Raw genomic sequence first — 13703 nt, forward strand, 5'->3', positions numbered from 1 at the left:
GTGAATAAGAGCAAGGTTATTAGGTACAGTAGGGTTGAGGGTCAAGTCAATTGGGAGGCAAGTTTGAATGGAGAAAAACTGGAGGAAGTAAAGTGTTTTAGATATCTGGGAGTGGATCTGGCAGTGGATGGAACCATGGAAGCAGAAGTGGATCATACGGTGGGGGAGGGGGCGAAAATTCTGGGAGCCTTGAAGAATGTGTGGAAGTCGAGAACATTATCTCGGAAAGCAAAAATGGGTATGTTTGAAGGAATAGTGGTTCCAACAATGTTGTATGGTTGCGAGGCGTGGGCTATGGATAGAGTTGTGCGCAGGAGGATGGATGTGCTGGAAATGAGATGTTTGAGGACAATGTGTGGTGTGAGGTGGTTTGATCAAGTAAGTAATAATAAGGTAAGAGAGATGTGTGGTAATAAAAAGAGTGTGGTTGAGAGAGCAGAAGACGGTGTATTGAAATGGTTTCGTCACACAGAGAGAATGAGTGAGGAAAGATTGACCAAGAGGATATATGTATCAGAGGTGGAGGGAATATTATCTTTTTATTATACTTAGCTGCTGTCTCCCGCGTTAGCGAGGTAGAACAAGGAAACAGACGAAAGAATGGCCAACCCACCCACATACACATGTATGTACATAAATGCCCACACATGCACATACATATACCAATACATGTCAACGTATACATACATATACATAAAGAGACATAAACATGTACACATTCATACTGGCTGCCTTCATCTATTCCTATCGCCATCCCACCAGACATGAAAAACAGCACCCATCCCCCCTCGCGCGCACGATGTAGCACTACGAAAAGACTTATGTGTGGAATCAAGGACTAAATCCTAACAATAATTTGTTAAGTAATGATAAGCAAACAGAGTACCTTCAACAAGCTTATTACAATACCAATAAATGAGCACTTTTAATCATATATGAGATAAGCAAATGTCTGTGCATACATGAGCACCTTAGCTTTAACTACACGAGATAAGCTAAGTCCTATGCATACCTGAACTGCTAAGGAGTAAATCAGAACGTGTGAAGGCTCCATCTCGCTGCTTAGCTTTGCCTCCCACATACTCACGGGTAAATCTTGGATGTGCAAGAGGGACAGATATAAAATCATACCTGAAACAAGAAAACTAATACAGGATTTGGGAGACTAATTTTCATGAACCCAAAATCAAAATAACAATGATGAAATCACAGGAATTGGTAGAAAAATGTACTGCATGAAATTCAATAGCACAATTAATTGAAACTTAGCCTGAAATATCAAAATGTTGGGCCTTGACAGCCAAGTGCACAGGTGGTACTCATGGAATAACAACCCCCTCCCCCCTCATGTGTGCGAGGCGGAGCTAGGAAAAGACACCAAAGGCCCCATTCGTTCACACTCAGTCTCTAGCTGTCATGTAATAATGCACTGAAACCACAGCTCACATCCAGGCCCCACACAACTTTCCATGGTTTACCCCAGACGCTTCACATGCCCTGGTTCAACCCACTGACAGCACGTCGACCCCGGTATACCACATCGTTCCAATTCACTCTATTCCTTGCACGCCTTTCACCCTCCTGCATGTTCAGTCCCCGATCACACAAAATCTTTTTCACTCCATCTTTCCACCTCCAATTTGGTCTCCCACTTCTCCTCGTTCCCTCCACCTCCGACATATATATCCTCTTGGTCAATCTTTCCTCAATCATTCTCTCCATGTGCCCAAACCATTTCAAAACACCCTCTTCTGCTCTCTCAACCACGCTCTTTTTATTTCCACACATCTCTCTTACCCTTACGTTACTAACTCGATCAAACCACCTCACACCACACATTGTCCTCAAACATCTCATTTCCAGCACATCCATCCTCCTGCGCACAATTCTATCCATAGCCCACGCCTCGCAGCCATACAGCATTGTTGGAACCACTATTCCTTCAAACATACCCATTTTTGCTTTCCGAGATAATGTTCTCGACTTCCACACATTCTTCAAGGCTCCCAGAATTTTCGCCCCCTCCCCCACCCTATGATTCACTTCCGCTTCCATGGTTCCATCCGCTGCCAGATCCACTCACAGATATCTAAAACACTTTACTTTCTCCAGTTTTTCTCCATTCAAACTTACCTCCCAATTGACTTGACCCTCAACCCTACTGTACCTAACAACCTTGCTCTTATTCACATTTACTCTTAACTTTCTTCTTTCACACACTTTACCAAACTCAGTCACCAGCTTCTGCAGTTTCTCACATGAATCAGCCACCAGCGCTGTATCATCAGCGAACAACAACTAACTCACTTCCCAAGCCCTCTCATCCACAACAGACTGCATACTTGCCCCTCTTTCCAAAACTCTTGCATTCACCTCCCTAACAACCCCATCCATAAACAAATTAAACAACCATGTAGACATCACACACCCCTGCCGCAAACCTACATTCACTGAGAACCAATCACTTTCCTCTCTTCCTACACGTACACATGCCTTACATCCTTGATAAAAACTTTTCACTGCTTCTAACAACTTGCCTCCCACACCATATATTCTTAATACCTTCCACAGAGCATCTCTATCAACTCTATCATATGCCTTCTCCAGATCCATAAATGCTACATACAAATCCATTTGCTTTTCTAAGTATTTCTCACATACATTCTTCAAAGCAAACACCTGATCCAAACATCCTCTACCACTTCTGAAACCACACTGCTCTTCCCCAATCTGATGCTCTGTACATGCCTTCACACTCTCAATCAATACCCTCCCATATAATTTACCAGGAATACTCAACAAACTTATACCTCTGTAATTTGAGCACTCACTCTTATCCCCTTTGCCTTTGTACAATGGCACTATGCACGCATTCTGCTAATCCTCAGGCACCTCACCATGAGTCATACATGCATTAAATAACCTTACCAACCAGTCAATAATACAGTCAACCCCTTTTTTTATAAATTCCACTGCAATACCATCCAAACCTGCTGCCTTGCCGGCTTTCATCTTCCGCAAAGCTTTTACTACCTCTTCTCTGTTCACCAAATCATTTTCCCTAACCCTCTCACTTTGCACACCACCTCGACCAAAACACCCTATATCTGCCACTTATGTATATCTCGCTTTTTAAACCAGGTATTCCCAATCACCAGTCCTTTTTCAGCACATAAATCTACAAGCTCTTCACAATCTCCATTTACAACACTGAACACTCCATGTATACCAATTATTCCCTCAACTGCCACATTACTCACCTTTGCATTCAAATCATCCATCACTATAACCTGGTCTTGTGCATCAAAACCACTAACACACTCATTCACCTGCTCCCAAAACACTTGCCTCTCATGATCTTTCTTCTCATGCCCAGGTACATATGCACCAATAATCACCCACCTCTCTCCATCAACTTTCAGTTTTACCCATATCAAATCTAGAATTTACTTTCTTACACTCTATCACATACTCCCACAACTCCTGATTCAGGAGTAGTGCTACTCCTTCCCTTGCTCTTGTCCTTTCACTAACCCCTGACTTTACTCCCAAGACATTCCTAAACCACTCTTCCCCTTTTCCCTTGAGCTTCGTTTCACTCAGAGCCAAAACATCCAGGTTCCTTTCCTCAAACACACTACCTATCTCTCCTTTTTTCTCATCTTGGTTACATCCACACACATTTAGACACCCCAATCTGAGCCTTCGAAGAGGATGAGCTCTCCTCGCGCGACTCCTTTTTCTGTTTCCCCTTTTACAAAGTTAAAATACACGGAGGGGAGGGTTTCTGGCCCCTCGCTCCCATCCCCTTTAGTCGCCTTCAATGACACGTGAGGAATGCGTGGGAAGTATTCTTTCTCCCCCACCCCCAGGGATGTATAGGTATGTATATTTGCGTGTGTGGACGTGTATGTATATACATGTTTATGTGGGTGGGTTGGGCCATTCTTTCGTCTGTTTCCTTGCGCTACCTCGCTAACGCGGGAGACAGCGACAAAGCAAAATAAATAAATATATATATATATATATATATATATATATATATATATATATATATATATATATATATATATATATTTTTTTTTTTTTTATACCTCGTCGCTGTCTCCCGCGTTTGCGAGGTAGCGCAAGGAAACAGATGAAAGAAATGGCCCAACCCCCCCCCATACACATGTACATACACACGTCCACACACGCAAATATACATACCTACACAGCTTTCCATGGTTTACCCCGGACGCTTCACATGCCTTGATTCAATCCACTGACAGCACGTCAACCCCTGTATACCACATCGCTCCAATTCACTCTATTCCTTGCCCTCCTTTCACCCTCCTGCATGTTCAGGCCCCGATCACACAAAATCCTTTTCACTCCATCTTTCCACCTCCAATTTGGTCTCCCTCTTCTCCTCGTTCCCTCCACCTCCGACACATATATCCTCTTGGTCAATCTTTCCTCACTCATTCTCTCCATGTGCCCAAACCATTTCAAAACACCCTCTTCTGCTCTCTCAACCACGCTCTTTTTATTTCCACACATCTCTCTTACCCTTACGTTACTTACTCGATCAAACCACCTCACACCACACAGTGTCCTCAAACATCTCATTTCCAGCACATCCATCCTCCTGCGAACAACCCTGGTGTGGGAGGAAAGTTGTTAGAAGCAGTGAAAAGTTTTTATCGAGGATGTAAGGCATGTGTACGTGTAGGAAGAGAGGAAAGTGATTGGTTCTCAGTGAATGTAGGTTTGCGGCAGGGGTGTGTGATGTCTCCATGGTTGTTTAATTTGTTTATGGATGGGGTTGTTAGGGAGGTAAATGCAAGAGTTTTGGAAAGAGGGGCAAGTATGAAGTCTGTTGGGGATGAGAGAGCTTGGGAAGTGAGTCAGTTGTTGTTCGCTGATGATACAGCGCTGGTGGCTGATTCATGTGAGAAATTGCAGAAGCTGGTGACTGAGTTTGGTAAAGTGTGTGGAAGAAGAAAGTTAAGAGTAAATGTGAATAAGAGCAAGGTTATTAGGTACAGTAGGGTTGAGGGTCAAGTCAATTGGGAGGTGAGTTTGAATGGAGAAAAACTGGAGGAAGTGAAGTGTTTTAGATATCTGGGAGTGGATCTGGCAGCGGATGGAACCATGGAAGCGGAAGTGGATCATAGGGTGGGGGAGGGGGCGAAAATTCTGGGGGCCTTGAAGAATGTGTGGAAGTCGAGAACATTATCTCGGAAAGCAAAAATGGGTATGTTTGAAGGAATAGTGGTTCCAACAATGTTGTATGGTTGCGAGGCGTGGGCTATGGATAGAGTTGTGCGCAGGAGGATGGATGTGCTGGAAATGAGATGTTTGAGGACAATGTGTGGTGTGAGGTGGTTTGATCGAGTGAGTAACGTAAGGGTAAGAGAGATGTGTGGAAATAAAAAGAGCGTGGTTGAGAGAGCAGAAGAGGGTGTTTTGAAGTGGTTTGGGCACATGGAGAGGATGAGTGAGGAAAGATTGACTAAGAGGATATATGTGTCGGAGGTGGAGGGAACAAGGAGAAGAGGGAGACCAAATTGGAGGTGGAAAGATGGATTGAAAAAGATTTTGTGTGATCAGGGCCTGAACATGCAGGAGGGTGAAAGGAGGGCAAGGAATAGAGTGAATTGGAGCGATGTGGTATACCGGGGTTGACGTGCTGTCAGTGGATTGAAGCAGGGCATGTGAAGCGTCTGGGGTAAACCATGGAAAGCTGTGTAGGTATGTATATTTGCGTGTGTGGACGTATGTATATACATGTGTATGGTGGGGGGCCATTTCTTTCGTCTGTTTCCTTGCGCTACCTCGCAAACGCGGGAGACAGCGACAAAGTATAATAAAAAAAAATAATATATATATATATATATATATATATATATATATATATATATATATATATATATATATATATATATATTTTTTTTTTTTTTTTTATACTTTGTCGCTGTCTCCCGCGTTTGCGAGGTAGCGCAAGGAAACAGACGAAAGAAATGGCCCAACCCTCCCCATACACATGTACATACACACGTCCACACACGCAAACATACATACCTACACAGCTTTCCATGGTTTACCCCGGACGCCTCACATGCCCTGATTCAATCCACTGACAGCACGTCAACCCCTGTATACCACATCGCTCCAATTCACTCTATTCCTTGCCCTCCTTTCACCCTCCTGCATGTTCAGGCCCCGATCACACAAAATCCTTTTCACTCCATCTTTCCACCTCCAATTTGGTCTCCCTCTTCTCCTCGTTCCCTCCACCTCCGACACATATATCCTCTTGGTCAATCTTTCCTCACTCATTCTCTCCATGTGCCCAAACCATTTCAAAACACCCTCTTCTGCTCTCTCAACCACGCTCTTTTTATTTCCACACATCTCTCTTACCCTTACGTTACTTACTTGATCAAACCACCTCACACACACATTGTCCTCAAACATCTCATTTCCAGCACATCCATCCTCCTGCGCACAACTCTATCCATAGCCCACGCCTCGCAACCATACAACATTGTTGGAACTACTATTCCTTCAAACATACCCATTTTTGCTTTCCGGGATAATGTTCTCGACTTCCACACATTTTTCAAGGCTCCCAAAATTTTCGCCCCCTCCCCCACCCTATGATCCACTTCCGCTTCCATGGTTCCATCCGCTGACAGATCCACTCCCAGATATCTAAAACACTTCACTTCCTCCAGTTTTTCTCCATTCAAACTCACCTCCCAATTGACTTGACCCTCAACCCTACTGTACCTAATAACCTTGCTCTTATTCACATTTACTCTTAACTTTCTTCTTCCACACACTTTACCAAACTCAGTCACCAGCTTCTGCAGTTTCTCACATGAATCCGCCACCAGCGCTGTATCATCAGCGAACAACAACTGACTCACTTCCCAAGCTCTCTCATCCCCAACAGACTTCATACTTGCCCCTCTTTCCAAGACTCTTGCATTTACCTCCCTAACAACACCATCCATAAACAAATTAAACAACCATGGAGACATCATACACCCCTGCCGCAAACCTACATTCACTGAGAACCAATCACTTTCCTCTCTTCCTACACGTACACATGCCTTACATCCTCGATAAAAACTTTTCACTGCTTCTAACAACTTGCCTCCCACACCATATATTCTTAATACCTTCCACAGAGCATCTCTATCAACTCTATCATATGCCTTCTCCAGATCCATAAATGCTACATACAAATCCATTTGCTTTTCTAAGTATTTCTCACATACATTCTTCAAAGCAAACACCTGATCCACACATCCTCTACCACTTCTGAAACCACACTGCTCTTTCCCAATCTGATGCTCTGTACATGCCTTCACCCTCTCAATCAATACCCTCCCATATAATTTACCAGGAATACTCAACAAACTTATACCTCTGTAATTTGAGCACTCACTCTTATCCCCTTTGCCTTTGTACAATGGCACTATGCACGCATTCCGCCAATCCTCAGGCACCTCACCATGAGTCATACATACATTAAATAACCTTACCAACCAGTCAACAATACAGTCACCCCCTTTTTTAATAAATTCCACTGCAATACCATCCAAACCTGCTGCCTTGCCGGCTTTCATCTTCCGCAAAGCTTTTACTACCTCTTCTTACTTTGATCAAGTAAGTAATAATAAGGTACGAGAGATGTGTGGTAATAAAAAGAGTGTGGTTGAGAGAGCAGAAGACGGTGTATTGAAATGGTTTCGTCACACAGAGAGAATGAGTGAGGAAAGATTGACCAAGAGGATATATGTATCAGAGGTGGAGGGAATATTATCTTTTTATTATACTTAGCTGCTGTCTCCCGCATTAGCGAGGTAGAACAAGGAAACAGACGAAAGAATGGCCAACCCACCCACATACACATGTATGTACATAAATGCCCACACATGCACATACATATACCAATACATGTCAACGTATACATACATATACATAAAGAGACATAAACATGTACACATTCATACTGGCTGCCTTCATCTATTCCTATCGCCATCCCACCAGACATGAAAAACAGCACCCATCCCCCCTCACGCGCACGATGTAGCACTACGAAAAGACTTATGTGTGGAATCAAGGACTAAATCCTAACAATAATTTGTTAAGTAATGATAAGCAAACAGAGTGCCTTCAACAAGCTTATTACAATACCAATAAATGAGCACTTTTAATCATATATGAGATAAGCAAATGTCTGTGCATACATGAGCACCTTAGCTTTAACTACACGAGATAAGCTAAGTCCTATGCATACCTGAACTGCTAAGGAGTAAATCAGAACGTGTGAAGGCTCCATCTCGCTGCTTAGCTTTGCCTCCCACATACTCACGGGTAAATCTTGGATGTGCAAGAGGGACAGATATAAAATCATACCTGAAACAAGAAAACTAATACAGGATTTGGGAGACTAATTTTCATGAACCCAAAATCAAAATAACAATGATGAAATCACAGGAATTGGTAGAAAAATGTACTGCATGAAATTCAATAGCACAATTAATTGAAACTTAGCCTGAAATATCAAAATGTTGGGCCTTGACAGCCAAGTGCACAGGTGGTACTCATGGAATAACAACTCCCTCCCCCCTCATGTGTGCGAGGCGGAGCTAGGAAAAGACACCAAAGGCCCCATTCGTTCACACTCAGTCTCTAGCTGTCATGTAATAATGCACTGAAACCACAGCTCACATCCAGGCCCCACACAACTTTCCATGGTTTACCCCAGACGCTTCACATGCCCTGGTTCAACCCACTGACAGCATGTCGACCCCGGTATACCACATCGTTCCAATTCACTCTATTCCTTGCACGCCTTTCACCCTCCTGCATGTTCAGTCCCCGATCACACAAAATCTTTTTCACTCCATCTTTCCACCTCCAATTTGGTCTCCCACTTCTCCTCGTTCCCTCCACCTCCGACATATATATCCTCTTGGTCAATCTTTCCTCAATCATTCTCTCCATGTGCCCAAACCATTTCAAAACACCCTCTTCTGCTCTCTCAACCACGCTCTTTTTATTTCCACACATCTCTCTTACCCTTACGTTACTAACTCGATCAAACCACCTCACACCACACATTGTCCTCAAACATCTCATTTCCAGCACATCCATCCTCCTGCACACAATTCTATCCATAGCCCACGCCTCGCAGCCATACAGCATTGTTGGAACCACTATTCCTTCAAACATACCCATTTTTGCTTTCCAAGATAATGTTCTCGACTTCCACACATTCTTCAAGGCTCCCAGAATTTTCGCCCCCTCCCCCACCCTATGATTCACTTCCACTTCCATGGTTCCATCCGCTGCCAGATCCACTCACAGATATCTAAAACACTTTACTTTCTCCAGTTTTTCTCCATTCAAACTTACCTCCCAATTGACTTGACCCTCAACCCTACTGTACCTAACAACCTTGCTCTTATTCACATTTACTCTTAACTTTCTTCTTTCACACACTTTACCAAACTCAGTCACCAGCTTCTGCAGTTTCTCACATGAATCAGCCACCAGCGCTGTATCATCAGCGAACAACAACTAACTCACTTCCCAAGCCCTCTCATCCACAACAGACTGCATACTTGCCCCTCTTTCCAAAACTCTTGCATTCACCTCCCTAACAACCCCATCCATAAACAAATTAAACAACCATGTAGACATCACACACCCCTGCCGCAAACCTACATTCACTGAGAACCAATCACTTTCCTCTCTTCCTACACGTACACATGCCTTACATCCTTGATAAAAACTTTTCACTGCTTCTAACAACTTGCCTCCCACACCATATATTCTTAATACCTTCCACAGAGCATCTCTATCAACTCTATCATATGCCTTCTCCAGATCCATAAATGCTACATACAAATCCATTTGCTTTTCTAAGTATTTCTCACATACATTCTTCAAAGCAAACACCTGATCCAAACATCCTCTACCACTTCTGAAACCACACTGCTCTTCCCCAATCTGATGCTCTGTACATGCCTTCACACTCTCAATCAATACCCTCCCATATAATTTACCAGGAATACTCAACAAACTTATACCTCTGTAATTTGAGCACTCACTCTTATCCCCTTTGCCTTTGTACAATGGCACTATGCACGCATTCTGCTAATCCTCAGGCACCTCACCATGAGTCATACATGCATTAAATAACCTTACCAACCAGTCAATAATACAGTCAACCCCTTTTTTTATAAATTCCACTGCAATACCATCCAAACCTGCTGCCTTGCCGGCTTTCATCTTCCGCAAAGCTTTTACTACCTCTTCTCTGTTCACCAAATCATTTTCCCTAACCCTCTCACTTTGCACACCACCTCGACCAAAACACCCTATATCTGCCACTTATGTATATCTCGCTTTTTAAACCAGGTATTCCCAATCACCAGTCCTTTTTCAGCACATAAATCTACAAGCTCTTCACAATCTCCATTTACAACACTGAACACTCCATGTATACCAATTATTCCCTCAACTGCCACATTACTCACCTTTGCATTCAAATCATCCATCACTATAACCTGGTCTTGTGCATCAAAACCACTAACACACTCATTCACCTGCTCCCAAAACACTTGCCTCTCATGATCTTTCTTCTCATGCCCAGGTACATATGCACCAATAATCACCCACCTCTCTCCATCAACTTTCAGTTTTACCCATATCAAATCTAGAATTTACTTTCTTACACTCTATCACATACTCCCACAACTCCTGATTCAGGAGTAGTGCTACTCCTTCCCTTGCTCTTGTCCTTTCGCTAACCCCTGACTTTACTCCCAAGACATTCCTAAACCACTCTTCCCCTTTTCCCTTGAGCTTCGTTTCACTCAGAGCCAAAACATCCAGGTTCCTTTCCTCAAACACACTACCTATCTCTCCTTTTTTCTCATCTTGGTTACATCCACACAAATTTAGACACCCCAATCTGAGCCTTCGAAGAGGATGAGCTCTCCTCGCGCGACTCCTTTTTCTGTTTCCCCTTTTACAAAGTTAAAATACACGGAGGGGAGGGTTTCTGGCCCCTCGCTCCCATCCCGTTTAGTCGCCTTCAATGACACGTGAGGAATGCGTGGGAAGTATTCTTTCTCCCCTACCCCCAGGGATGTATAGGTATGTATATCTGCGTGTGTGGACGTGTATGTATATACATGTTTATGTGGATGGGTTGGGCCATTCTTTTGTCTGTTTCCTTGCGCTACCTCACTAACGCGGGAGACAGCGACAAAGCAAAATAAATAAATATATATATATACATATATATATATATATATATATATATATATATATATATATATATATATATATATATATATATATATATATATATTTTTTTTTTTTATACTTTGTCGCTGTCTCCCGCGTTTGCGAGGTAGCGCAAGGAAACAGACGAAAGAAATGGCCCAACCCCCCCCATACACATGTATATACATACGTCCACACACGCAAATATACATACCTACACAGCTTTCCATGGTTTACCCCAGACGCTTCACATGCCTTGATTCAATCCACTGACAGCACGTCAACCCCTGTATACCACATCGCTCCAATTCACTCTATTCCTTGCCCTCCTTTCACCCTCCTGCATGTTCAGGCCCCGATCACACAAAATCCTTTTCACTCCATCTTTCCACCTCCAATTTGGTCTCCCTCTTCTCCTCGTTCCCTCCACCTCCGACACATATATCCTCTTGGCCAATCTTTCCTCACTCATTCTCTCCATGTGCCCAAACCACTTCAAAACACCCTCTTCTGCTCTCTCAACCACGCTCTTTTTATTTCCACACATCTCTCTTACCCTTACGTTACTCACTCGATCAAACCACCTCACACCACACATTGTCCTCAAACATCTCATTTCCAGCACATCCATCCTCCTGCGCACAACTCTATCCATAGCCCACGCCTCGCAACCATACAACATTGTTGGAACCACTATTCCTTCAAACATACCCATTTTTGCTTTCTGAGATAATGTTCTCGACTTCCACACATTCTTCAAGGCCCCCAGAATTTTCGCCCCCTCCCCCACCCTATGATCCACTTCCGCTTCCATGGTTCCATCCGCTGCCAGATCCACTCCCAGATATCTAAAACACTTTACTTCCTTCAGTTTTTCTCCATTCAAACTTACCTCCCAATTGACTTGACCCTCAACCCTACTGTACCTAATAACCTTGCTCTTATTCACATTTACTCTTAACTTTCTTCTTTCACACACTTTACCAAACTCAGTCACCAGCTTCTGCAGTTTCTCACATGAATCAGCCACCAGCACTGTATCATCAGCAAACAACAACTGACTCACTTCCCAAGCTCTCTCATCCACAACAGACTTCATACCTCGCAAATGCGGGAGACAGCAAAAAAAAAAAAAAAAAAAAAAAATATATATATATATATATATATATATATATATATATATATATATATATATATATATATATATATAGGTGTCCATAAACGCACATATAAATACACAGACTTATACATTTATACACATGTGCACTTTCATACTTGCTAGCCTTCATTAATTCCCAGTGCTACCTTGCACCACAGGACACAGCATCACTACCCCCTGCTTCAGTGAAGCAGCGCTGAGAAAACAGACAAAAAAGGCTAAATTCATACACACTCAGTCTCTAGCTGTCATGTGTAAATTCACCGAAAACAAAGCTCCCTTTCCACATCCAGGCACATCGACCCCAGTATACCACATCATTCTAATTCACTCTATTCCTTGCACACCTCTCACCCTCCTGATTGTTCAGGCCCTGATCACTCAAAATCTTTTTCTCTCATCCTTCCACCTCCAATTTGGTCTCCCGCTTCTCCTTGTTCCCTCCATCTCTGACACATATATCATCACACTACATATCGTCCTCAAACATTTCATTTCCAACACATCCACCCTCCTCCGTACAACCCTATCTCTAGCCTATGCCTCACAACCATACAATATTGATGGAGTTACTATTCTTTCAAACATACCCACTTTTGCTCTATGAAATAATGTTCTCTCCTTCCACACATTCTTCATTGCTCCCAGAACCTTCACCCCCTCCCTCACTCCGTGACTCACTTCCACTTGCATGATTCCATTCACTGGGAGGCGATAACTCTCTGGAAGAGAACCATCTAGGGCACTACATGGCTTAATCTTCCAATGTGATGGCAATATACTGTCTACATACTTAATAAGCACCCGTTCTTGTAAGGACTTAGAAAAACCTCATTGTAAAATAATATTTTGCATGATAAGCCATAAAAGGGATCTTTATTATCAGGAAATATTTTGTAAATATGTGGGCATGACCATACATCCCCACTTGGGGAATCAGCTGTTTTTACCACATTATTTCCCTCTACTTCAAAACCCTATCCACTTTAAAAAACCATAAACACCCTACACATTTAAACAATTCCATGGGTACCAAAATCATATTCTATTTTTTTCTATGGGACCATTTTCAACTCACTTCTCTCAATCCCCGAATCTATGTCAACATCTGATCTCATCTATCATGCACATAAAACTCAGATTCAGTCAGATTCAAATGTTATAATACATGGCGGCATTCACTTAATTGCATAAATAATTGAGGAAAATAGGCATTTCTAGACTACAAGCAAGTTTTATTATTGTA

General features: G+C 42.8%; 1 protein-coding gene across 1 annotated transcript in view; it reads right to left on the reverse strand.

Annotated features, from left to right (window-relative positions):
- csul (protein arginine N-methyltransferase 5) overlaps nt 1-13703 on the reverse strand; it is a 106048-nt gene that overhangs the window by 89852 nt on the left and 2493 nt on the right. Inside the window, exon 2 of the mRNA XM_071672279.1 lies at nt 8297-8415. Within this exon, the coding sequence (XP_071528380.1) occupies nt 8297-8415 (119 nt within the window). The remainder of the gene's footprint in view (nt 1-8296; nt 8416-13703) is intronic.

The sequence above is a fragment of the Panulirus ornatus genome, chromosome 17 (genome assembly GCF_036320965.1).
Source record: "Panulirus ornatus isolate Po-2019 chromosome 17, ASM3632096v1, whole genome shotgun sequence".
Lineage (NCBI taxonomy): Eukaryota > Metazoa > Arthropoda > Malacostraca > Decapoda > Palinuridae > Panulirus > Panulirus ornatus.